At 39.5% G+C, this 26,446-nt stretch overlaps 2 protein-coding genes across 3 annotated transcripts in view; one reads left to right on the forward strand and one right to left on the reverse strand.

Moving 5' to 3' along the window:
* The window catches only part of elmo3 (engulfment and cell motility 3), a 36,894-nt gene extending 34,435 nt beyond the window's left edge, over positions 1–2,459 (forward strand). For both annotated transcript variants that reach the window (XM_059334576.1, XM_059334577.1), the window contains one exon: positions 218–2,459. In XM_059334576.1, coding sequence (XP_059190559.1) covers positions 218–430 — 213 coding nt within the window. In that variant the 3' untranslated portion in view covers positions 431–2,459. The remainder of the gene's footprint in view (positions 1–217) is intronic.
* Positions 2,460–3,622: 1,163 nt separating this feature from the next.
* On the reverse strand, positions 3,623–25,416 carry fbxl9 (F-box and leucine rich repeat protein). Its single transcript, XM_059334578.1, has 11 exons — positions 25,075–25,416; positions 22,146–22,247; positions 21,903–22,037; positions 19,860–20,039; positions 17,867–18,172; positions 16,313–16,529; positions 13,642–13,799; positions 12,605–12,820; positions 10,253–10,465; positions 9,935–10,152; positions 3,623–3,852 (listed from the first exon to the last, which is right to left on the reverse strand). The coding sequence occupies exons 1-11, from the start codon at positions 25,168–25,170 to the stop codon at positions 3,684–3,686; spliced, it is 2,010 nt and encodes a 669-aa protein (XP_059190561.1). The 5' UTR covers positions 25,171–25,416; the 3' UTR covers positions 3,623–3,683.
* Positions 25,417–26,446: the final 1,030 nt, after the last annotated feature.

Consider the following 26,446-nt stretch of genomic DNA (forward strand, 5'->3'; position numbering starts at 1 on the left):
GCATAGAGAGGGAGCAGATCAAGCAGGTCATTTGGTCCGAGACCATTCAGTGCTTTGTAGACCAGCAGTAAGATTTTAAAATCTATCCTCTGACTCACAGGAAGCCAGTGTAGTGATTTAAGGACCGGTGTAATATGGTCCAGTTTCCTGGTGTTTGTGAGGACTCGTAATGTGAGTAAGAATAAACTCAGCATGCTCACTGCTTCCTCTCTTTCAGTTCTGCCTGTGGACAGATGGCCTCAGTGTTCTGCTGGGCCGGGAGATGAGCAGTGAGTCCATGCGCAGCGAGCTGGAGATCCTGCTCTCCATGGAGATTAAGCTCCGCCTCCTGGACCTGGAGAACGTTCCCATCCCTGACAGCGCTCCGGTCGTTCCCAAACCACCCAGCAACTACAACTTCTGCTACGACTTCAGCCAGACGGAGCAGTAGAGTGTTTGCATTCGCTGTAGTGCGACTAAGACGTGTGAATGTGTAAATATATATGTGTGTGTATGTCTGAAATGAGAGGCGTGTGTGTGTGTGTGTGTGTGATGAGATCTGACCTGTGCATCCATGCACTTATTCTAATAACACAGATTTATAACATTAGATCGTTCCTTTGTGGCCTGGTTCTACATCCAAGAGAGACAGTGAACAGGGAGAACCTGTGATGGTATATATATATATATATATATATATATATATATATATATATATATATATATATAATAGTGGCTTTTGACTGTACGGATGCTGCAGATTATCAGGAAGAAAATGATCTTCAGTTCGTCACGATTTCTCTTCACTGCGCTGCAAACTGCAACATAGCTTATACGATACAGCCACTCAAGTAATGGTATTTTAATTTTACTTTGTAATCATTTTATATTTCTAAATATATCTAAAACGATGTATGATACATGGAATCTTCCTGTGTGTGAGGTTGGTTTGACTGGTTGAGGCAGTAGATGCATTGATCTGTCTCTCTGCAGGTTTTGCTCATTTGTTAAAGGGATAGTTTTATTAATTGTATTCTTTTGAAGTGGAGTAGTATGAGTATGAAGTATCCATAGTCAGTTATTTTCTATAGTGGAGTGTGGTAAGCATGCTCCCAGTAGCCTCGAAAAATGCAGGAGTACCAATTCTGAAGTGAAGCCATGTACTGGTGTGAACAGGCCCAGTACTAAAACAAACTGTAGCCACCTAAAAAAATCAGTATCTGCTTATGTGTACGATATATTAAGAATATTTTCAACTCTTTACCTTGCTGTTAGACAGCCCCGGGGGACTGAAGACATAGATCCTTTGATGCTCCCCACCAGACTCCTTTTACAAAAAACAGTAAGACAGAAGTTGCTGCTCCCTTCATTGGTCAGTTTGTTTGTGTTATTGTGTGACTTTGGTGTTTTAAAGGGTTGAACGAAGGGTTAAACTAACCGATCAAGGCAGCAAGACTAGCAACAACTGTTCTGCAAAGTAAAATGACTGTTTTTGTCAAAGTAGAGCATAAATGGATGGAACGGCTTCAGTTCCCTGTCTGAACCTGGTGACCAGCTGCTCCTTCAGACTGTGTCCATGCAGACCTCATTACTGTAGATCAGAACCTCATACAACCCACTTCAATCAATACAAACTATCCCTTTAATTTATTGATTTTGTTTATTTTCTGTTGCTTTTTAAAAAAAAATGGGCATTAACTAGAATACAGTGCTTTCTCAAAATGTGGTACATGTTTCAACATATGAAAGACAAATACAGTGTTTGTTTCTTTTTTAATTATTTGAATAGACCTGATACAGGTACTGGCCTTGGTACGGATCCCAGTGGTTTAATATGATCCCAGTGGTTTAATATGATCCCAGACTGGTTTAATATGATCCCAGTGGTTTAATATGATCCAGTGGTTTAATATGATCCCAGACTGGTTTAATATGATCCCACTGGTTTAATATGATCCCAGTGGTTTAATATGATCCCAGTGGTTTAATATGATCCCACTGGTTTAATATGATCCCAGTGGTTTCATATGATCCCACTGGTTTAATATGATCACTGTAGCACAAAGATGCTCTGTACCTTTTATTATTTTTATTGGTTTTATAGTGATGCAGATCTGCATTAGGTACCAAGATGACTTTTTCCTTTTTTTATCAAAAGGCAACTGTACCATCGCCACAATCAGCAGTTTGATAATGAGAACAAATTGTAAAAGTTTTATATCCAACTAGCAATCATCCCTGTTTACCTGTATGTGTTTGCAATGAGTGATCATCTTTAGCTTTATCTCAACTGTCTGGGATCAGATCCTGAATTCATTTTAAAACTGACTGATTTTATTCAAGGTACTTATCTTCATATGATGGAGGAGCTAACCTCCGACTCACTAAGCACTCAGTGAAGCAGAGACTCAACACCTGACAGGTGTATCACGGAGTGCGTTTCTTTTTTTGACACAGGGTTATTTTATTTTATTATAGCACAGCCTAGACTGTCATAATATCCACTTGCTTTGGGTGACTTCCCATGAATAAACTGTTTTGATTTATACTGAGAAAAAACAAGTCTGTGTTTTGCTCATAACGTTATTATCATTTATTTATAAAAAGCAGCATCTTTTATTGTGAATCTTTCATCTTTACACTCTATAATTCTTCCTGTGGCATAGTGCAGCATACAGTGTTATCAACAGTCCATAATCATTCATAAATGCATGTACAGTGGGATGGATATGTTCCTAATTAGACTTCAGTGGTTGACCAAGACAACAAAAACAGATATGCTGGCAGTTTTCTATGGAAGTCCTTTTCTGCCGATGTGCTGCAGATAATGACTTTAATGATGACTTTATAGTTCAAAATAATGACTATCTTTTAATAAAGTTTGGAAATGGGCTTCCATAGTTGTCAATGAACCCTTAACTAAGTGAAATTGTTAATTTAAAACGAGGAAAAGTGATTTCTCCATCTGCTGAAAGAGATCCTTCAAAATAAATCATCTGCCATCATTCAGTTGAGGAAACTGTCGCTTCATATCCATCTTTACTTTAATACAGAATATGTAAAAAATATTAGTTTTATTGTTAAAAAAATAAATTATCAAGAAAATCAAAAGCACCATCATCAAAGCTATACAGCGTGTGCATCCTTCTTTTACTGCTCAAAACAACAGAAACGAGCTCATGTTAAGTGAAAAGAATGGAGAATTTACTTCACTGTTCTGAATTTGAATTTTGGTCATATTAGCTCAAAATCATCAAATAAACAGTATAATTGCATTATATATATGTATAATTGTACCTTCAATCTCAAGTATTTCCTGAAATACTGTTTACCTTTAATGATAAAATCACTTTGTCACTACAAGACAATTAGAAGAAGAAAGCATCTTTTTGAGCGACATCTACGTCCTAAAACAAATGTACAAGACAACAATTTACATTCTTATTTATGATGCTATACTTGGAGAATATTTTCTTCTTACTGTGGCAGCTGTTTGTCGTTTTCACAGATAATTGTACACAGACCTGGAACCTTTTATCTTTGGCTAAAACATGAAGTATCTCATATGGAGGTTGGGGTTCTGGTTGTTTAAATAAAGCATGAACAAGGATATGAAATGTTTAAATCCCTTACAGGGGGGTGTTCCCAACTTTCAACATTTTGTTCAGTTTTTGTGCATTTTGTTGAAAGGTTCAGTCCCTCAGTCAGAGGGAGAGATTATGATCAGCCCCTCCGATGTATTTGTAGTGGACGTTTTCCAAGAAGGGCAGCTTTGATTGGAGGACGTCCACCATTGTTACCGAGATGTTTTTGCACCTGGAGATGTCGAGTGTTTGCAGACGCCTGCAGTGCTGCACCAGGAGGGACAAGGACCTGCAGGGGTCAAAGGTCAAGAGATAAGGAATTTATTTTAACTCCAGTACATCAGGAGGAAAATGTTGCTGTTCTTAGGTTCCGTTTACACGAGGACGGTCTGAACAGAAGACGCAAAAGTGGCGTCGCGTCTTCACTTTTTATTCCTCGTTTAGACGAGCGTTTTCGGGAGGAAATCTGCTGCATACGGTGACGCAAAAAGTGTGTGATATTGGATTGTATGCAGCCAGGCGGCATCACTTAAAGCCATAAGAGCATCTTTGGGCATGTGGAAGTTTTCACGCCACACATTTTCATCAGCTACTCCTTCCACAAAGTTCTCCTCCATCACTAGATCTCCCTCTGGCTGTTTTTGGCCATTTTGCATCTTTTTTGGTCATTTTGTGTCTTTTTCTGTCATTTTGTGTCTTTTTTTGGTCAATTTGTCTTTTTTTGTAATTTTGTCGTCAAATTCCGACTTTTTGGGCCATTTTGCACCTTTTTGGGTCTTTTTGATCCAAGATCTGACTTGGATCATGGCCGACGAGTGAACGCTGGCGCAACTAGCTGCCGCTGCTCGCCGGTAACTTTTTAACTTTTAACGTTCCAGGCTGATTTAAGGTCCTATGATCTAATCGGACAGTGTAATTGCCCTCATTCTGGAATACTTTTAAGAATTGCTGGCGCTGTCGTTTACGTGAGCTGTCACTATTCGCTCAGCTGTCTTGTCCCGGTGTGATCCTCACCTGGCGTTTTCTGGCCGTCAGCGCTGCCTGAGTCCTCGTCCACAATGTGGGCCGGTAGGACATACATCCTGTTCGTCTGTGTCTGGCTCTTTGTACTGCCCGTCCACCTGCCAGTGGCGGGTCTAATCCAGTACTCGGCCACTGACCTGCTCCGGCTGCGCCATCACCTGCCTGGACCAACGCCAGAGGCTCTTCACCTCCACCCGGACATCATCTTCCTGCCCCGCCAGAGATACATCCACCGAGGGTCCCGTCGGAACTTTCAACACAACACCTCAACAGCAATAAAGTCCATCTGGTCCAGTTCCCGACGCCGGACTCGTCGCCCTCCACACTCCACCAGCCGGGCTGTCAACCACAGCGTGTTAGCCCGCCTAGCCCGGTCGGCTAGCACCACCACCAGCTGCGACAGCACGCCACTCAACTTCGCTCTGCTCAACATCCGCTCACTGACAGGCAAGGGACATCTCATCCAGGACATCATCACAGACCGTAAGCTAGACTTTCTATGTTTAACTGAGACGTGGCAACAGCCCCAGGATTACTCCCAGCTCAACGAATCCACTCCTCGTGGGTTTGTTTACATCTGTCATCCCCGCGGCTCTGGTCGGGGAGGAGGTCTCGCGATATTTTATCGCGAGAACTGGAAAGTCTCGCAGGTATCTGTGCCCGTCTCCAGTACGTTCGAGTCCTCTGTCTGTAAGCTGTCTGGTCCCACTCCAACCATCATTGCCACTGTCTACCGCCCCCCAAAACCCAATAGTGACTTTTTAATTGACTTTGCTGCTTTCCTCACCCATCTATCCTCTCACTCACCAAACATTATACTGCTGGGGGATTTCAATATCCACATGGACAATACCAATCTGCCACTTACCAAAGACTTCACATCCTGCCTAGAGAGTTTTGGATTACAGCAACACACCACCATTCCCACACACTCCAAAGGACATATTCTGGACCTAATCTGCTGCTCTGGTCTCACCCCTCTGGACATAACCGCTGATGATCTCCCCATAACCGACCACTTTCTCCTCTCATTTACAGTGAAACTCACTCTCTCCATCTCCAAAACACCACGCCTCATTTTTTACCGGAATATAAAGAATATCAACCCCGCCACTCTCACTTCAATTATTCACTCCTCCGGCCTCCTTGACATCCATAATCTGTCCACTCCCGCTGATCTGGTTTGTCATTACAACAATGGACTCCACAACAGTCTCGATTCTCTTGCTCCGTTAAAAAACAGATCCGTCTCCTTCACCGTCTCCGCCCCCTGGTTCACCCCCGATCTCCGTCTCATGAAAACCAAAGGTCGGCAACTTGAAAGACTCCACAGGAAAACTGGTCTCACCATACACAAAGAAATCTACAATAACCACATATTACACTATAAGGACTCCATTGCCAGCACAAAAACCCACTACTACTCCAGTTTAATCACTGCAAATGAAGGAAACTCCAAGTCACTGTTCTCTTTACTCAACAATACCACCAAACCCCAGGACTCTCTCCCCCCTCACTTATACACAACCTCCTCCTGCAATGCCATCATGTCCTTTTTCACAGATAAAATCAAGAACATCCACCAGAACCTCGCATCACTGCCTCACCTCAGCACCTCAGCTGACCTTCCCCCACCCACACACCCACTCTCCTCCTTCCAGCTCCCCACTCTCTCAGAAATCTCAGAACTCATCCGGACATCCAAGCCATCCACCTGTCAATTGGACCCCCTGCCCACACAACTTGTTAAAGCCTGCCTCCCTTCTCTGGTCCCCCTCATTTCTGCCATCATCCACTCCTCTCTCACCACTGGAACCGTCCCTACACCCTTCAAAACTGCTGCCATTACCCCAATCCTGAAAAAACCTGGCGCTGACCCATCCAACTTCAACAACCTCCGCCCTATCTCCAATCTACCCTTCATCTCCAAAATCCTGGAAAAAACTGTTGCCTCCCAGCTCCACTCTCACCTATCCCACAATAATCTCTATGAACAGTTCCAGTCTGGTTTCCGCCCACTCCATAGCACTGAAACAGCACTCATCAAAATCACCAATGACCTCCTTATGGCATCTGATTCTGGACTCCTCACCATCCTCATCCTCCTCGACCTGAGTGCAGCTTTCGATACCATCTGTCACACCACCCTCCTCAGCAGGCTTTCTTCCATTGGCATCACCCACACCTCCCTGGACTGGTTCACATCATACTTCTCTGGCCGCACTCAGTTCATTCAACTCAAGTCGCACAAATCCATCCCTTCCTCCGTCACCTCAGGTGTGCCCCAGGGCTCTGTCCTGGGGCCCCTCCTCTTCATCATCTACCTCCTTCCCCTCGGCAATATCAATATCTTCCGCAAATTCAACATTCACTTCCACTGCTATGCCGATGACACCCAGCTCTACCTCACCACTAAACCCTCGTCCTCTCTCCCGCCCACCTCCCTCACCGATTGCATCTCTGAAATAAGAACCTGGTTCACCTCAAACTTCCTTAAACTAAACAGTAATAAAACAGAGGTTCTCCTCATTGGTACAAAATCCACTCTATCCAAAACTGACAGCTTTTCCCTCAACATCGACAACTCCTCTGTTTCACCATCCCCCCAGGTTAAGAGTCTGGGTGTCATCCTGGACAGTACACTATCCTTTCAATCCCACATCAACAACATTACCCGGTCTGCCTACTTCCATCTACGAAACATCAATCGCCTCCGCCCCTCCCTTACCCCCCACACTGCTGCCATCCTCGTCCACAGCCTTGTCACTTCCCGTCTGGATTATTGCAACTCTCTCCTCTTTGGCCTCCCTCAAAAATCACACCATAAACTTCAACTGGTCCAGAATTCCGCTGCCCGCATCATCACCAGAACCGCCTCTATCCACCACATCACCCCTGTCCTCCAACAGCTCCACTGGCTCCCGGTTCAGTTCCGCATTCAATACAAAGTCCTCCTGGTAACTTTCAAGGCTATCCACAACCTCGCCCCCCCATATCTGTCTGACCTCCTCCATGTTCCCACTCCCTCCCGCTCCCTCAGATCCTCTTCCTCAATACACCTGTCTGTCCCCTCCGCCCGTCTCACCACCATGGGGAGCAGAGCATTCAGCCGCTCTGCTCCCCGCCTCTGGAACTCACTACCACCCCAACTCAGAAACACTGACTCACTCCCCCATTTCAAATCACAACTCAAAACACATCTGTTTAAAACTGCTTATTCCGTCTGATGACTTTTACCCTGTCCAATATTGTATTGTATTGTTATTAATTCTGTGTATTTTATTGCTGTTTCTTTTTTATCCTTTGTACGGTGTCCTTGAGTGCCAAGAAAGGCGCCTCCAAATAAAATGTATTATTATTATTATTATTATTTTGTGGTAAATTTGTGTCTTTTTCGGTTATTTTGTGTTTTTTTGGTTATTTTGCATCTTTTTTGGTCAATTTGTGTCTTTTTTGTCATTTTGTGTCTTTTTGGTCAATTTGTGTCTTTTTGTCATTTAGTGTATTTTTTGGTTATTTTGTGTCTTTTTTTGTCAATTTGTGTCTTTTTTTGTAATTTTGTGTCTTTTTTGGTCAATTTGTCTTTTTTGTCATTTTGTCGTAAATTTCTGTCTTTTTGGGCCATTTTGCACCTTTTTGGGTCTTTTTTGGTCAATTTGTGTCTTTTTGTGGTAAATTTGTGTCTTTTTTTGTCCATTACTACTCCTTCCACAAAGTTCTCCACCATCACTAGATCTCCCAGGTCTCGTCCAAAGCCGTCTGGCTCCTCCGACCAATTGCTGCATCCAGAATGTGATGGAGGTAATTCCAGATCCTTCTCTGTTCACTAATACTATCTGTACATATCCTGGACATTTGATGGAAAGACTCCTGTAAGTTTATTAGAGCTGACAGAGCAGCTTGAAGGTCCCACCATGGAAATAATCCCACGTTTGTTTATTTTCCTGTACTGGAGCATGTATGTGACGTAAACACATACGTGACGTGAGCAGATCAGATCAGAGTTTTGTGTCTTGTCAGTGTAGACGACACGCTACGGAGGAGCGGATTCAACTTTTACACTTTGGAGGGTGGTTTCAGATTTTTGCGTTTTTAAGCCCCCAAAACGCCGTCACCGTCCAAACGAAAGGCACTTCCCATAAAATATTTTGTCGTTTTTACCCGCAAGCGTCCTCGTGTAAACGGGGCCTTAATTTGACGTTTCAGGACCGTCTCAGCTGTGTTAATGCATGTTGCTGGAAGTTTGGCAAGGCTGTCGGTTTATTTTTCTAAATTTTGCAAGTTCAGCCTCAACTCTATAATAAACTGAGTCACCAAAATAAAAACATTCAGTAACAAAAATTAACTACTGAAACCCACTAAAATGTTTGAGTCCACGCTCTGTACAGCATTAAATTATGCATCGTATTATATCTGGCTTTTAATCTAGAGCCCAAAGCTCAAAACTGTAGTTTTTGTTATTTTTCCACTAGACTGATTTTCATACATGCTATTTTCCTAATTTTCACTCAGGTTATTGCTGCGATATTATGGAGAAGTGTTTGATGAAATGCATCAGAAACAAGGTTTTCGCAAATCCTTGACATAGTCCAGACTTTTAAATCTCCCCCTGGCATTTGATAATAATTAAATACAATAATAACACATAACATAACGTATTTTTTTTATATAAAAATAGTGGTATAATCTTAACAAACACATTAACAGGATTAACAATTCTGATAATGACATTTTTATAATTATATCAGGACTGACACTGGTAAAGAATCAATTAAATATTTATTTTTATGGCAGTTTGATGTAGACATTTTTGTCCTCTAAGGCAGCTATTCTCAACCTTGGGGTCGGGACCCCAATTGGGGTCGCGAGATGATTTCTGGGGGTCGCCAAATCATTTTGGAAGTCAGCTCTGTCTCCACTGTGTTAAAGTGTTCATGTGTTAATGTGTTTTAGTCTTTTTGGTCATTTAATGTCTTTTTTTTTGGTCATTTTGTGTCTTTTATGGTCATTTTGTGTCTTTTTTTTGGTCATTTTGTGTCTTTTCTGGTCATTTTGTGTCTTATTTTGATCATTTTGTGGTCAATTTCTGTCTTTTTTGGTTATTTTGTTTCCTTTTTTTGGTAATTTTGTTTCTTTTTTGGGTCATTTTGTGCTTCATTATTTGTCCAAAATTCATCCTATCAACTGAGTTTGTCTGATCTGAACTGTGAGATTGTGTTCAGTGAGCGGGGGTCACAGACAACATGCATGTTAGATCGGGGGTCGCGACTCAAAAGGTTGAGAACTACTGCTCTAAGGACATCAAAACAACTTTTTTAAAGTGAAGCACAAGGGTTAAATCAACTCACCTGTCAGTGATGTTGTTGCAGCAGGAGAGGTAGAGGTGCTGCAGCCGGTGCAGGTACGGTGCAGCCTGAGCCAGTCCGTGGTCGCTGATCCCGGGGCAGTGGCTGAGCGCCAGGCTGGTCAGGCTGCGGCAGTGCCAGGCCACCGACGCCAAGCTGGCGTCAGAGATCTCCGGCAGCATGGAGAGAGACAGACGGTGGAGCTCTGGGTACCGCACCACCTGAGGAGAGGAGGGACAGCTTTAACTCCCGACTGCAGGTTTTTTTTTGTTCAAATATTCTGCTGCAAACTGAAGCTCTTGCCTCTGCTCAGCCTCCCACCTGTGTGATGCTGCTGTCTGTGAGTTTGGGGCAGGCGGAGAGGTCGAGCTCCTGCAGCCTGCTGAGAGCCAGAAGTGAAGCTCCGGCCTGCTGTTTGAACTGCTGCAGGTCGTTCTGGGTCACCAGCTTGGGCCGATCCTCAAACGGCATACGGGGAGGCTTGAAGAAGCCCATGTTGCCGAAGGTCCGGGTGAACCTGGGACCCTTGTCTCCCTGTTGAGATAAGAACTTCTGTTAGAAAGTGCCAGTTCATCTCCTCCTCTCCACTAGGAGGAGGCACCCAGTGGTGGCTCAGGGTTGTGGCTAGTGATGGCTGATCGAGGCTTTGTTGAAGCTTCGACACTTTTTTACAAAACATGGTTCATTACTCGAAGCTTCAATGACACATAGTGCTCCAGTAGGACATCTAGTGGTCAATAAAATGAAGTGCAACCGAGACGTGTCATTGATTGGTTCATGGGTTTGTTTTCAACTACACTAGTTGACTGTATGTTTCGAATCGATACAACAACAATATTGCTAGTAACGGGGCGTCCCGGTGGCTCACACTGGTAGAGCGCGCACCAGTAAGGCAGAGTCCTTGCTGCGGTGGACCCGGGTTCGAATCCGGCCTGAGGTCCTTTTGCCGCATGTCCTCCCCTCTGTCTCCCCCTTTCTATCTATTACTGCATGAAAAATGCCAAAAAAAATAAGCTTAAAAAAATCAAATAAATAATAATATTGCTAGTAATAATAAAGACATTAACTATTGAAGACCATGTTTCTTATTTGACCTGTCTGTTACCCTATATAGACTTCACTTTTGTGTTATGAAACATTTAAATGGTGCTGCTACATTCATACATTTTCACATGGGGCTGGTGCAAATACAGATTATATTATGGATTTTGGCAAAGAATGTTTTGGGGTTCATTGGTAAAGAGGTTCATGGGTGGGTGGGGAAAGAGATCAGCGAGGTAGCGGTTCACTTCCACAATAGTGTTGGTGATTCGGTCACATGACCAAACCACGCCTCGGCACAGTGCTTCGGGACGTTTGCTTCATGAGCTACCGCGCATGTGTCGGAGCTTCAAGTGTCAGCGGACCATCACTAGTTGAACTCCAATGTAAGTAGTTTCTTTATATTCCTTTGAATTATTGTGTGTCTGACATTAAGGTTAATTGATCATTTGTTATATTTGTTATATCTGAATTGTTAATTAATAGTAAGGATTATGAGTTTGGTTAATCATTATTGTGAAATTCTTGTTTTTTTAATTCAGACACATTTAATATGATTTAAAGAATGGATGTATGAATTGTTTGGCCAAAATATTGTAATTTGTTCTCTCTTTTGTTTAGAACCATGGCAATCATCCTGCAAGCATCCCCTTTTCCCTATTTATCATCAAAAGATAAATAAATTGCAAATTAAACTAAAGCAACCCTGATTCCTGGTGGTTTGTGGCTCCAGTCAGAACTTTTAATATCCTACAACTTCAGTATAACAGCTATGACACTATTTTTTTTTTTTTTTTGTAAAGATATTTTTTGGGCGTTTTGTAGCTTTATTTAGTGAAAGGGGGAGACAGAGGGGAAGACATGTGGGAAAAGGCTCCGAGCCGGATTCGAAACCGGATCGTCCGCTTATGACAGGAGTGTCAAACTCAAATACACAATGGGCCAAAATTTAAAACTTGAATAAAATCGCGGGCCAACATTGAACAAATAAACCTTTTAATATATATCAAACATGTTTTGCTTTAACATTAAATATGGAACCAGCAACGCTTATAAACATACAATATATAACTAAATAGTGCAGACATGCAAAATCAAATTTCAAATAAAAAACACATCAATGTCATTAATTTATTAAATAAAAACTAAATAAAAATCGTATGCCTCTTTTCTATTTGCATCCTTCTGGTTTAAATATCAAAATAAACTTTTTCAACAGGTTAATAAATTCTGCCTTTCTTTTCTCCATTTTTGGGAAGGGGTAGCTGGGAGACAGCTCTAGCTTGAGGTTGCTATGACGACTGTCACAGAGGAGCGTTTCTGGGTCCTGTCCTGATTGACGCGCCAAAACAACAGCAGGGCATTGTGGGATTTGTAGTATTAGCGGTAAATGCGCCGTATAATACAGGCGGGTCAGCTTTTATAGTACAATAATATAATAATTTGGTATTGCCTCGCGGGCCACATAAAATTACACGGCGGGCCAAATTTGGCCAGAGTTTGACACCCCTGGCTTACGAGGACTGGGCCTCTGTGGTGTGCGCTCTACCAGGTGTGCCACCGGGAACGCCCCCTATGACACTATTTTAATGCTAAAAAGCACAGGTACTGTAAACTGTGTGTGGTTCTCACCATCTCCTGGTCCGGATCACATTTGGTAGTTTCCACCATCCCCAGCAGACCCCAGTCTGTGACCTCTTTACACCAGCCGAGCCGCAGGACCACCAGACGCTGCAGGTACGTAGCTATCGCTCGCACTGACAGATCCGTCACGTTCACACAGGACGTCAGGTCCAGCTCACGCAGAGTTCCCCCGAGCAGCTGGGTGAGAGAGAAAACTGCAAGATCCTGCAGAGAGGAAGGAGGACTCAAGTTGTTTCTGTGTATTTTTCACTCAGGCTACGTTTACACGAGGACGGTCTGAACAGAAGACGCAAAAGTGGCGTCACGTCTTCACTTTTTATTCCTCGTTTAGACGAGCGTTTTCAGGAGGATATCTGCTGCATACGGTGACGCAAAAGTGTGTGAAATTGGATTGTATGCAGCCAGGCGGCATCACTTAAAGCCATAAGAGCATCTTTGGGCATGCAGAAGTTTTCACACCACGTATTTTCATCAGCTACTCCTTCCACAAAGTTCTCCACCATCACTAGATCTCCCAGGTCTCGTTCACAGCCGTCTGGCTCCTCCGACCAATTGCTGCATCCAGAATGTGATGGAGGTAATTCCAGATCCTTCTCTGTTCACTAATACTATCTGTACATATCCTGTACATTTGGTGGAAAGACTCCTGGAAGTTTATTAGAGCTGCCAGAGCAGCTTGAAGGTCCCACCATGGAAATAATCCCACGTTTGTTTATTTCCTGTACTGGAGCATGTATGTGACGTAAACACATACGTGACGTGAGCAGATCAGATCAGAGTTTTGTGTCTTGTCAGTGTAGACGACACGCTACGGAGGAGCGGATTCAACTTTTACACTTTGGAGGGTGGTTTCAGATTTTTGCGTCTTTAAGCCCCAAAAACGCCATCACCGTCTAAACGAAAGGCACTTCTGATAAAATATTTTGTCGTTTTTACCCGCAAGCGTCCTCGTGTAAACGGGGCCTCAGACACAAATGTAAACACACATCCTGTCCACACACACACACACACACACTCAGGCTGACCCTGATGTAGGTGCAGCTCTTGAGGCTGAGGGTCTCCAGCTGAGCTCTGGCAGCTCCAGACTCACTCAAACCTTTCACGATCTCTGTTCCACCGACATGCAGACACTCAGACAGATCCAGGCTCCTCAGGGACGACACACACAGAAGCTCTGCCAGGCCTGTGGAGGAAACAAAGGCATCACTCTGAAGTGTCACTATAGACCGTGAATCGTCTACAGGCCTGACATGTAAAGCAGAACAGACAGGTCTTAATCCTTCTCTCTGGTGGCCAGCAGGGGGCGACAAACATAAGTCCAATAGCATAGAAGTCTAGTAGAAAACAACCCTACTTTTCACTTTTGATTTATTATCTTAGTAAACATTTTCACGATAAGTTTATGGTCTCAATAGCTAGCTTCATGTCAACAGAGTGTTGCAGGAATGAGTTTTAAAAACAGGAGATGAGTCAGCATGTTCCCCTCCAGGACCCTTTGTCTCCATTCTGTGGCTTTGTTTCAATGGGTTGACCTTATTTCAGTCTTCTAACCGTTAGAGGACTGAAATAAGGTCAGTGGTTAACACAAGTGGGAGATTTTGCGTGTTTTTTTCAACAACATAAAATGTTCATATCCCACTTTCACATGTCTTGATAACAGCCGTGGCAGAATAAGACTAAGAGGTTGTGGACAACAGCATCATTGTCACTTTAGTTCTGGTGACAATGAGTCATGAGACCGCGGTAGAGTTCCTTTATAGCTTTTTGCTTTTGGTGATTGCATTTACACAATTAAAAAATCATAAAAGTGGTGCTCATTTGTGAAAATTATCCTGAGACGTGTGAGTACAATATTTCCAAAACCCAATAGAAAAATCCTTCTTGGCTTTCTGTAGACGAAGGCTTCTGGGCTGCGTAGAGAAAACCATCATCCTTGCAGCACTCCATACAGCAGAATGATTATATGGTAAATTATAGTCCCATTAGAGTAAAACAGACAATAAGTAGGGTTTGAGTTAAGTTAATCACCATATTATTATAATGTCTATATGGCCATCTATTACTATACTGGCCAGATTGACTAAACATGTCAACATTCCCCAAAGAATGATTCTTAATGTTTGCTGCCCTTGACCATCAATAATTAATCAATTATTGATATCAATCATCAATTATTAACAACAAGTTATCTCAAAAACAAATGGCCAAATGTTCATGTTGTAGATATTAATATCGTCTCCAGAAGATGAATCTTTAAAATCTTGGTCACTCCCTGATTTTTGCTCTCGCAAGTACATTTTCCCTCAAACACAACAAATATTAAAGTCTAATAACAGCTAATAAGCAAAGTGTTAGCGACTTTTAGTTTGGCTATATTTAAACATTCAACCTTCAAGTCTGTGATAAAGACAAAAACAAATGTTAGTGACCAGCTGAGATGGTCACTAACGTAGTTTAATGGTTTATGCACCATTCATGTTCCAGGGTTGTTGTTTTTTGGTCTCTTTCTTTGGGTTATGTTTTATTCATGTTCTTGGTCTCACCACACACCTGTGATTGCCACGTTCACCTGGGCTGCCACACAAAGAGCAGGTGAGGTAGAGCAGAGAAGCTGAATGCAGTCTGGTTGGTGGACCTGTTAACATTCATTTGGAGGAAAGTTTGCACCCTTGGTAGGCGAAGCGAGGTATGTGGCATTGAAACAATAGTGGCATGTGTTTTGTTTGGTTTCATATGTTATGTTATATTCATATATTGTCATATACACTACCGGTCAAAAGTTTTAGAACACACCAATTTTTCCAGTTTTTTATTGAAATTCAAGCAGTTCAAGTCAAATGAACAGCTTGAAAGGGTACAAAGGTAAGTGGTGAACTGCCAGAGGTAAATAAAAAAAGGTAAGCTTAACCAAAACTGAAAAATAATGTACATTTCAGAATTATACAAGAAGGCCTTTTTCAGGGAACAAGAAATGGGTTAACAACTGAACTCTATGGAGTCTTGGGCTATTTTGTCCATTTTTGAATTCTTTTCATGTCTTTGTAAGTCATTTTGTGTCTTTTTTTGGGTCATTTTGTGTCTTTTTGTGTCTTTTTTTTTGGGTCATTTTGTCTTTTTTTAGTCATTTTGTGTCTTTTTTTAGTCATTTTGTGTCTTTTTTTTGGTCATTTTGTCTTTTTTTTTGTCATTTTGTGTCTTTTTTTAGTCCTTTAGTCCAACATAAAATATGATTTTTGAATCTTTTTTTTACTTTCAAAACACTATCATGCTCAGTAAAGAATTTTAAATGTTGCAAATGTGCATTAATTTCAGAGTACACTGAGACATTAAACTGCATCATTTTCAATTAAATTCTGGAAAAGTTGGTGTGTTCTAAAACTTTTGACCAGTAGTGTATTTCTTTGGTTTCATGTGTTATGTTATATTCATACATTGTTATATATTTGTTTGGTTTAATATATTATGTGTGATATTGGAGTTTTATGGTTGACTGTGGGTAGAGTGTGGGTTTTAAAGAAAACATAAACTATCTAATGAAGTAAAATGTGTGAACTTTTAATATGTGCAAATATTGATATTTTGTTATGTGTTTTAGTTTCACGGTGCTCGGCGATGGAATACAATTTTGTACCAGTTGAACTCTACGCTGTCTCATTGATGCCGAGGGCTGTAACAACAAATATAAACTCAGTGCACCTTTTTCAGTGATCCTCCAATCGCGGGACAAGGAGAGGTGAGTCAGAGCCTTCAGGCCCTGTGCGATGGCCTCCACAGACCTGCTGGTCAGCTCTGTGCAGGCGCTGATGTCCAGTTTGTGGAGGCTCGGCTGGTGCTTCACCAGAACCTCCATGGAGTAGTCGGTCAGCTCCTTACAGCCGTGCAGACACAGTTCCTCTAACACTAAACCCTCCACCTGGAACAGAGGGAACACCAAGAAATGAAAGAAGACTCTAAATGGTCAGGCACCATCATATCTTAAAGACCTCATAATGCCATATTACCCTTCTAGAGCACTAAGCTCCCAAAATTCTAGGTTACTTGTGGTTCCGAAAGTCCTTAAAACTAGATTGGGAGCCAGAGCCTTCAGTTATCAAGCTCCTCTCTTGTGGAATCATCTCCCAGTCTCAGTTCGGGAGGCAGACACCCTCTCTTTATTCAAGAGGAAACTTAAAACTTTCCTCTTCGACAAAGCCTATAGTTAGGGCTGGGCTTCTGATGTTTTTGCTAACTTGTCACTTTTAGCTAAGAATGCCGTGCGAAACCATGCGGAACCAACAGCACTGAGCGTGCTTGTGCGGCGTGAGTGAGGCTCGACACAGCCTTAGCTGTTGGGAGGTGCTGGTTCAGATGTTTTAGCTAAGAATGCCATGCGGGACCAACGACACTGAGCGTGCTTGTACAGCGTGAGTGAGGCTCGACACAGGCTCATGACGTTTCTTCTTCTTTTTCCCCTGCTAAAAGGGTTTTTAAGGAGTTTTTCCCTGGCCGATGTGAGGGTCTAAGGACAGACAGAGGATGTCGTACCATGTACAGTCTGTAAAGCCCTTTGAGGCAAATCTGTGATTTGTGATTTTGGCCTAAATAAATAAAATTGACTTGACTTGACTCATAATCCTGCAATATGTGGCCTCTATGAGGACGAGGAACTGAAACTCTTCTACATAATAAACTGAATCTTAACCAGTATAAAAGCAAACCTATGCATAAACCAGCACATAGGCACCAACACATTGCTTGATTAGTTTAGTCAAGTCAAGTCAAAGTTTATTTATAGACATTTAAAAACAACCTCAGTTGACCAAAGTGCTGTACAGTTATTAAAATAGAATAAATCATACACAAATACTGCCCTAAAAAGCAAAAAGGCAGTAACTACGCAGAGTGCAGAACTGAGAAAAATGACTTTAAAGTTATCCTGTAATCCAGCCGTTTAGTTACCGTACAAACGACTACCTTTTTTCTCCAAAACGACACACATTTGAGATAAGATGTTTTGTCACATAACAAATGATAACTCATTTTTGACCAAAAATGCAGTTACTGCCTTTTTGCTCTGTAGTGCAGAATAGGTATAAACAAAGACAATGAAAACAATAAAATACTAAAAACAGTAAAACAATAAAATAAAATAGTAATAAAAACTCCATCCAAAACAGAGTTAGAGATAAAAAAGACAAATAAAAGGGTAAAAAAGTTAAATTCATGAAGAACAACTAATAGAAGCTGTTGAAGGCCTGAAGGCATCCTGACCTGAGCAATAGTGCGTAGTGACTCTGGAGTGATGGAGGTTCTGCTCAGGTCCAGAGCTACCAGAGTGGATTTCTGCTCCGTCAACAGTTTCCTCAAATTCCTCAGTGACAGCAACGCTGAGGAGTCCTTCACGGCTCCCACGGGGCAACCTCTGTACGGGTCAAACTCAAAGGCAATATGGCAGCCGGCCAGCGAGAGGCGGCGGAGGTGCGGCGTGCAGCCGGTGAGCCGGTTGAAGGTGAGGTCAGACAGGTAGCGCAGGTTGGACAGGTCCAGCTCCTCCAGACCACACAGAGCTGACCGCACCTGGACAACAAGGTGGAGCACTGATACATCAAACAAATAACCAATAAAGCTCTGCAAACAGAATGGATAGAAAGATTTACTATGTGGAACTGATATAAAAAGTTAAGATTTATTAACTACGTTATTTGAACGTTTTGTTCATTAAAAATGTCTTGTTGTACTAAACAAGTACTAAATTACTTCATTTATATTTTTCATTTCATTTATTTTTATATTGTTTATGTATTATTACATATTATATTATATATTATATTATATACTGTACTATTATTATTATTATTATTATTATATACCGTCTAGTCACTATAGCATTGTTGCATCATATCACCAGTTTAATTATTACCATCATCTTGCCAACCATCCTACCAACTGATCTTTTATTAACTTCTTAAGTGTCCTTGTTCTATTCTGTGTTTTTTTCTATTGTTGTTTTTATTTATGCTACCTCAGTATTTTATTCTATTGTATTTTATTGTACTTGAATACCGGACTGCTGTGACAACTGAATTTCCCGTCTGTCTGTCTGTCTAACAGACACTCCAAGGAGTCGCTGGTCATTTTTCTGAGGTAAGTAACGTACATTTTGTTTGTTTTTCGCCCAAACTACCCTCTCAGTTAATGCTAACATGAATTAGCAGCAGCTTCTCTCAGTCAGGTTGAGGTGTAGAGAGGCTGTAGTCAGTGATCAGATCCCTCTCCTCCTCCACAGTCCAGATATGGTCTGCTCCCCGTATCGGAAACAAGATGGCGACGAGTATAACGCTGAACTCGAGGCTTCTAACTGGCCACAAACCAACGGGTGACGCCACGGTGACTACGTCCATTATTTATATACAGTCTATGGGTTAACTCAGTTTGTCCAAATGTGCATTAAGTGCATTTTGACTCTGTGGGGCAGAATACAATCTGATGGGATTGTTATTTGGAATTGCATCATTTGGCAAGAAAAAACAGCTTTGATTAAGTTTTGTTGTTAATATTTCGCCAGTTAAAAAGAGAAAAGATTATGCTTGAGGAAGACATGTAGGCAGTCTGGTCAGCTCCAGCCTTATGAACAGTGGTCTACCTCATAATATACACTACCGGTCAAAAGTTTTGGAACACCACAATTTTTCAATTCTTTATTGAAATTCAAGCAGTTCAAGTCCAATGAACAGCTTGAAAGGGTACAAAGGTAAGTGGTGAACCGCCAGAGGTAAATAAAAAAAGGTAAGCTTAACCAAAACTGAAAAATAATGTACATTTCAGAATTATAGAAAAAGGCCTTTTTCAGGGAACAAGAAATGGGTTAACAACTTAACTCTATGGAGTCTTGGGCTATTTTGTCCATTTTTGAATTCTTTTCATGTCTTTGTAAGTCATTTTGTGTCTTTTTGTGTCTTCTTTGGTCATTTTGTGTCTTTTTTTGTCATTTTGTGACTTTTTTTGGTCATTTTATGTCTTTTTTTAGTCCTTTAGTCCAACATAAAATGTGATTTTGAATCTTTTTTTTACTTTCAAAACACTATCATGCTCAATAAAGAATTTTAAATGTTGCAAATGTGCATTCATTTCAGAGTACACTGAGACATTAAACTGCATCATTTTCAATAAAATTCTGGAAAAGTTGGTGTGTTCTAAAACTTTTGACCAGTAGTGTGTGTGTATATGTATGTATGTATACATACATACATACATACATACATACCTGCTGTCTGTGCTCCTCCCTGGAGAGGAACGCCCCAGACATGAAGAGGCTGTCCAGGCCCCTGAGGTCCAGCCTGCGGAGGGAGGTGAGGCGGGGGAGGAGGGTCAGCAGAGATGCCTCTGTGATGCTGCTGCCAGGCAGAGACAAGCTCTCCAGCTTGGAGCCCAGACACAGACCCACCTGGACAGGTGAGACAGGAAGAGGAAGTCCAGAGACATGAGGAGGGACACATGGGCAGATTATCATTTTGTATTTCTTTGCTCTTTGTGTTTCTTTTCACAGTCATTTCCAGTCTGCGCCCTAACTGATTTTATTTCCTGGTGTGACTGTAACTTTTTGGATTTAAATGTATCCAAAACCAAAGAATTAATTTTAGGATTTAGGATTTTAGACGTAAGAAGGAAATTCCTACCGAGTGCATCATACATAACAAAAAAGTTGAAATTGTTTCATCATACAAATACTTGGGGACCTTTTTTGACGACCATCTCAAATTTGATGTGAACACAGATTTTATAGTAAAGCAAGGACAACAGAGAATTCATCTCCTCAGGAATCTAAATTCTTTCTCTGTCAGGCCTGTTTTTATCAAGGATTTGTTGCTGGCCATGTGGGCCGTATGAACCACGACAACCTGCTGCTCAAAATGAATTGCCCCTTGTGGGATTAATAAAGTTAATTGAATTGAATTGAATTGAATATTTGTGTGTCTTTGTCATTGTTACATGTCACTTTGTAATTGTCCTCATGGGGTTAAATCTTTTTCGTCTGTGGTTGTTTTACCCCTTTTTGAAGAAGTTGTTTTGTGTCTCTTTGTAGTAACTTTATGTCTTGTTTTAATCATTTTGTGTTTCTGTGGTTGTTTTACCCCTTTTCATAATTGCTTTGAGTCTCTTTGTGGTGTCTTTTTGTCTCTTGCAGTTGTTTTGTATCTCTTGTAGTTTCAATCTATTTGTCGTCATTTAATGTTTCTTTGTTGTCGTTTGTATTGCTCATTCTGGTTGGTACGTGTCTTCTCCGGTGAAATTTTCAGAGAAAGAGAGAGAGAGAGAGCAATGCTGTTTCCATGCCAGGAAAAATGACATATTATTAATATTATTACCGGCGTGATGGTTATAGCGTTACAAAATAAAACCATGAATGGACTGGTCTGCAGGTGCGATAGATTAGTCTTTGTCCTTATCTTTCCCAGCAACAGTGGAGGTTTTACAGTTCACACGTGCACATTATTGTGATAAGGGTGAATGAGGGAGAACTAACTTCTGCTTCTACTCTGAACTTTGGACCACAATGTGACTAGTAATGACTGGAATACGCCCTGGTCAGTTTTACAGGAAATTAAAATCATAAGAGTGATAACATGCAAAGAAAACACTAAAGACAATGTGCATTTCTAACTGGTCCTGGTCCTGGTCCTGGCTGATACAACAGTGTTTGTCTTTCAGGAGGGGATCTCTTTTCTTGCCAGGCAAAAAAATCCAACTCAATCTGTGTTTTCTCAGACTTTTTCAAAAGGCTTTTATTAGCCATGTAGGTGGAAGGACTCTCTGGGCACGCAGGGCAGCGTGTGATCATTTGAATTGAAAACATCACATGACAGCAGCAAAAAATAATTTCCACAACAAAAGCTATGTTTGAATACAGAGGGAGGCATATTTAAATACAGACAGAATCCTCCCATCCACTTCTGCTTCCTATTTTTGTTCTTTGGCCTTGATGCAGTGTAGCATAAAGACGGACTCATTTGGGATTTATGAGGGAGCTTCAGGTGTCCTTTTGTAAAATGAATAATTAGTTTTACTAATTCTTTAATTGATATAGTTACTTAGAACATTTTAAAGGACTATTCACCATGATTAAAGCTGTTACTCTACTATAGTCATTAAGGTTAACACTGATCTTCAGATATGAAAAGACCTGAGAATCTCAATAGACAGTTAATTAGAATATTAGATTAATATTGACTATAAGACTAATCGGGACTATCTGCATTCATGCTAACCCAAGAAGTGAATAGTTTTTAATTGGAATAGCATACTGCACCTCCAGAAGCAGTGACCTGGACATGCTGAACCCATCCAGCTGGCTGATAATGAGGCTGCAGCGGGACTTCTTGCCCAGACCTCTGATCATCTCCAGGGACGAGGCTGAAGCGGGGACGCAGAAGGTGACGTTCTTCTGCACAGCGGGAGGTTACATGGGGTTAACTCTGCCCTCAAGCATACACACTTACACACCTTCCTGGGAGTCAACACTCGGTGTTTTTTCATGCATTAGGCTAATCACCTGAAAGTGCAAGTCCTGGCTGGCATAGTACCAACTGCGGCAGACCAGTGAGGCTTCCTTCCTGTCTGAAGCATGAAGAAACCTCAGGATGTAAACTATGATCTGCAGCCAGAGATAGAAATACAGCATTACATTACAGGGCAGTGATTCCCACCATTGCATACTACACAACAAGGTGGGATGGACTTTATCTATCAGAGAGACATGAACTGGTTCCTCTTCATTCATAAAGTCTTGATAGGCGACCTGTCACCAGACCTCCGCACTTTATTAAACTGCTCACATAGTAATTATCCTACACACTCTAGTGATTAATGCTCAATGTTCCCCAGACAGATACTGAATTTGGAAAAACTGCTTTCAGTTTTTCTGCTGCATCTACCTGGAACATCTGACAACATTCACTCATAACCAATAACTAAACTATGATAACCAATAACTAAACTATGATAACAATAACTAAACTATTATAACCAATAACTAAACTATAAAAACAATAACTAAACTATTATAACCAATAACTAAACTATGATAACCAATAATTAAACTATGATAACCAATAACTGAACACTGATAACTAAACTATGATAACCAATAACTAAACTAAGACAACCAATAACTAAACTATTATAACCAATAACTAAACTATTATAACCAATAACTAAACTATTATAACCAATAACTAAACTATGATAACCAATAATTAAACTATGATAACCAATAACTGAACACTGATAACTAAACTATGATAACCAATAACTAAACTATGATAACCAATAATTAAACTATGATAACCAATAACTGAACACTGATAACTAAACTATTATAACCAATAACTAAACTAAGACAACCAATAACTAAACTATTATAACCAATAACTAAACTATTATAACCAATAACTAAACTAAGACAACCAATAACTAAACTATGATAACCAATAACTGAACTATGATAACCAATAACTGAACTATGATAACCAATAACTAAACTATGATAACCAATAACTAAACTAAGATAACCAATAACTAAACTATTATAACCAATAACTAAACTATGATAACCAATAACTAAACTAAGATAACCAATAACTAAACTATGATAACCAATAACTAAACTATGATAACCAATAACTAAACTATGATAACCAATAATTAAACTATTATAACCAATAACTAAACTATGATAACCAATAACTAAACTAAGATAACCAATAACTAAACTATTATAACCAATAACTAAACTATGATAACCAATAACTAAACTAAGATAACCAATAACTAAACTATGATAACCAATAACTAAACTATGATAACCAATTACTAAACTATGATAACCAATAACTAAACTATGATAACCAATAACTAAACTATGATAACCAATAACTAAACTATTATAACCAATAACTGAACTATGATAACAATAACTAAACTATGATAACAAAAACTAAACTATGACAACCAATAACTAAACTATGATAACCAATAATTAAACTATGATAACAATAACTAAACTATGATAACCAACAACTGAACTATGATAACCAATAACTAAACTAAGATAACCAATAACTAAACTATGATAACCAATAACTAAACTATGATAACCAATAATTAAACTATGATAACAATAACTAAACTATGACAACCAATAACTGAACTATGATAACCAATAACTAAACTAAGATAACCAATAACTAAACTATTATAACCAATAACTAAACTATGATAACCAATAACTAAACTATGATAACCAATAATTAAACTATTATAACCAATAACTAAACTATGATAACCAATAACTAAACTATGATAACCAATTACTAAACTATTATAACCAATAACTAAACTATGATAACCAATAACCAAACCAATATAACCAATAACTGAACTATGATAACAATAACTAAACTATGATAACAATAACTAAACTATGATAACCAATAACTAAACTATGATAACCAATAATTAAACTATGATAACCAATAACTAAACTATGATAACCAATAACTAAACTATGATAACCAATAATTAAACTATGATAACCAATAACTAAACTATTATAACCAATAACTAAACTATTATAACGAATAACTAAACTATGATAACCAATAATTAAACTATGATAACCAATAACTAAACTAAGACAACCAATAACTAAACTATTATAACAATAACTAAACTATGATAACCACTAACTAAACTATATTAACCAATAACTGAACACTGATAACTAAACTATGATAACCAATAACTAAACTATGATAACTAATAACTAAACTATTATAACCAATAACTAAACTATTATAACCAATAACTGAACACTGATAACAATAACTAAACTATTATAACCAATAACTAAATTATTATAACCAATAACTAAACTATGAGAACAATAACTAAACCATTATAACCAATAACTGAACTATGATAACCAATAACTAAACTATAATAACCAATAACTAAACTATGATAACCAATAATTAAACTATGATAACCAATAACTGAACACTGATAACTAAACTATGATAACCAATAACTAAACTATTATAACCAATAACTAAACTATGATAACAATAACTAAACTATAATAACCAATAACTAAACTATGATAACCAATAACTAAACTATTATAACCAATAACTGAACTATGATAACCAATAAGTAAACTATGATAACCAATAACTAAACTATAATAACCAATAACTAAACTATGATAACCAATAACTAAACTATGATAACCAATAACTCTGCCTTTCAATGCAACTATTTTTTAATGTTTTTCTCTGTGCTGTTTGTTCTTCATTGTGTTTTAACTCTCCACATCATAGTAAATGAGGTGTTGCCCTCAATGATTCCTCCAGAAATAAATAAAAGATAAATGAAAATTGATCCTTGATTAAAAAAACCTACCCACGGGCAGGTGAACTCACCTCCAGAGGCAGCTCAGGTATTTCTATCATGTCTTCTTCCTCATGGCAGTCTTCCATGTCAGCTTCTCCTTCGTTATGATGACAGCCCCTGACCATCACAGGTGACTCAGTTAGCCCTTCACTAGCTAGCTGCACAGGTTAAACAGCTGTAGCATTAGTTAGCTAACGTTAGCGCTTAAGATAATAATAACTCGACTGTTGAGAAATTGTTGACTCGTGTCATTCTTACCCGTTAACTAATCAATAACTCTACCAATTGAACAACAGTGGGAGCCAGTGGAGAGCTGTGCTAGCTGTTGTCATCTCTCTAAGCTACTTTACACTGAACCACAGTTTACTGTACAGTTACATCAGCTGACCGGAGAGAAACACTGACGTCAGTCGGGGCGGAGCATTGTGGGAAATGAGGTTTTCCTATAGACTGTATAAAAATATAAAAATATATTTATAATATTAATATAATGCAATAATAATAATAATAACAACAATAATAATAGATAATAATAATACCATTTTATAATAGGTGGTAAAAAAAAGTCTGTAAAAATATAAAATATATAATAATAATAATAATATAATGTAATAATAATAATATATATAAATATATATAGAAAAGCCTGTTTTCCCAGGCGGCAACCTCCGTGTCTGAGCCATATTATTCATATACAGTCTATGGGTTTTCCCCACAGTTGTCAGTTGGAGTGCTTTACACCTTTACACAACCACAGAAAGTCAGTTAAGAGTAAAGCTTTGACCTAAATAAATGGAAACTGTATTCACCACGCAGGTGGATTTTCCACTGTTGCTCATACGGGAACTGGAAAGTTTACCAAAATGATCAAAAGGTTTGATGCATTGCAACATTTAAATGACCTATCATTGCAAATTTAGTGTACAGGTGCATTTCAATAATGAGAATATCATAGAAGGTTTATATATATATCAGTAATCCAATTCAAAAAGTAGAAATAACACATTATATAGATCCATTACACACAGAATGAAACATTTCATGTCTTCATTTATTTAATTTATTCTAATTCTAATGATTATGGCTTACATTTAATGAAGAACTAAAATTCAATGTCTCAAAAATTATGAATATTACAAAAAAACAACTTTGAAAAGTATGTTTAATATGGAAATGTTGGCCTCTGAAAAGTATGTCATCTATATGACTCAATACCTGGTTGGGGCTGTTTAACTTGAACTTCTGGAAATTTACTTTTCCATCATATTCTAATGTATTGATGTAATAAACTGCAGTAGTTCTCAACCTTTTTGAGTTGAGACCCCCAATTTAACATGTATGTTGTCCGCGAACCCCGCTCACTGAACACAATCTCACACGCACAGTTCAGATCACCCAAAA

This window comes from Centropristis striata, chromosome 6 (genome assembly GCF_030273125.1).
Source record: "Centropristis striata isolate RG_2023a ecotype Rhode Island chromosome 6, C.striata_1.0, whole genome shotgun sequence".
In the NCBI taxonomy this organism is placed as follows: Eukaryota; Metazoa; Chordata; class Actinopteri; order Perciformes; family Serranidae; genus Centropristis; species Centropristis striata.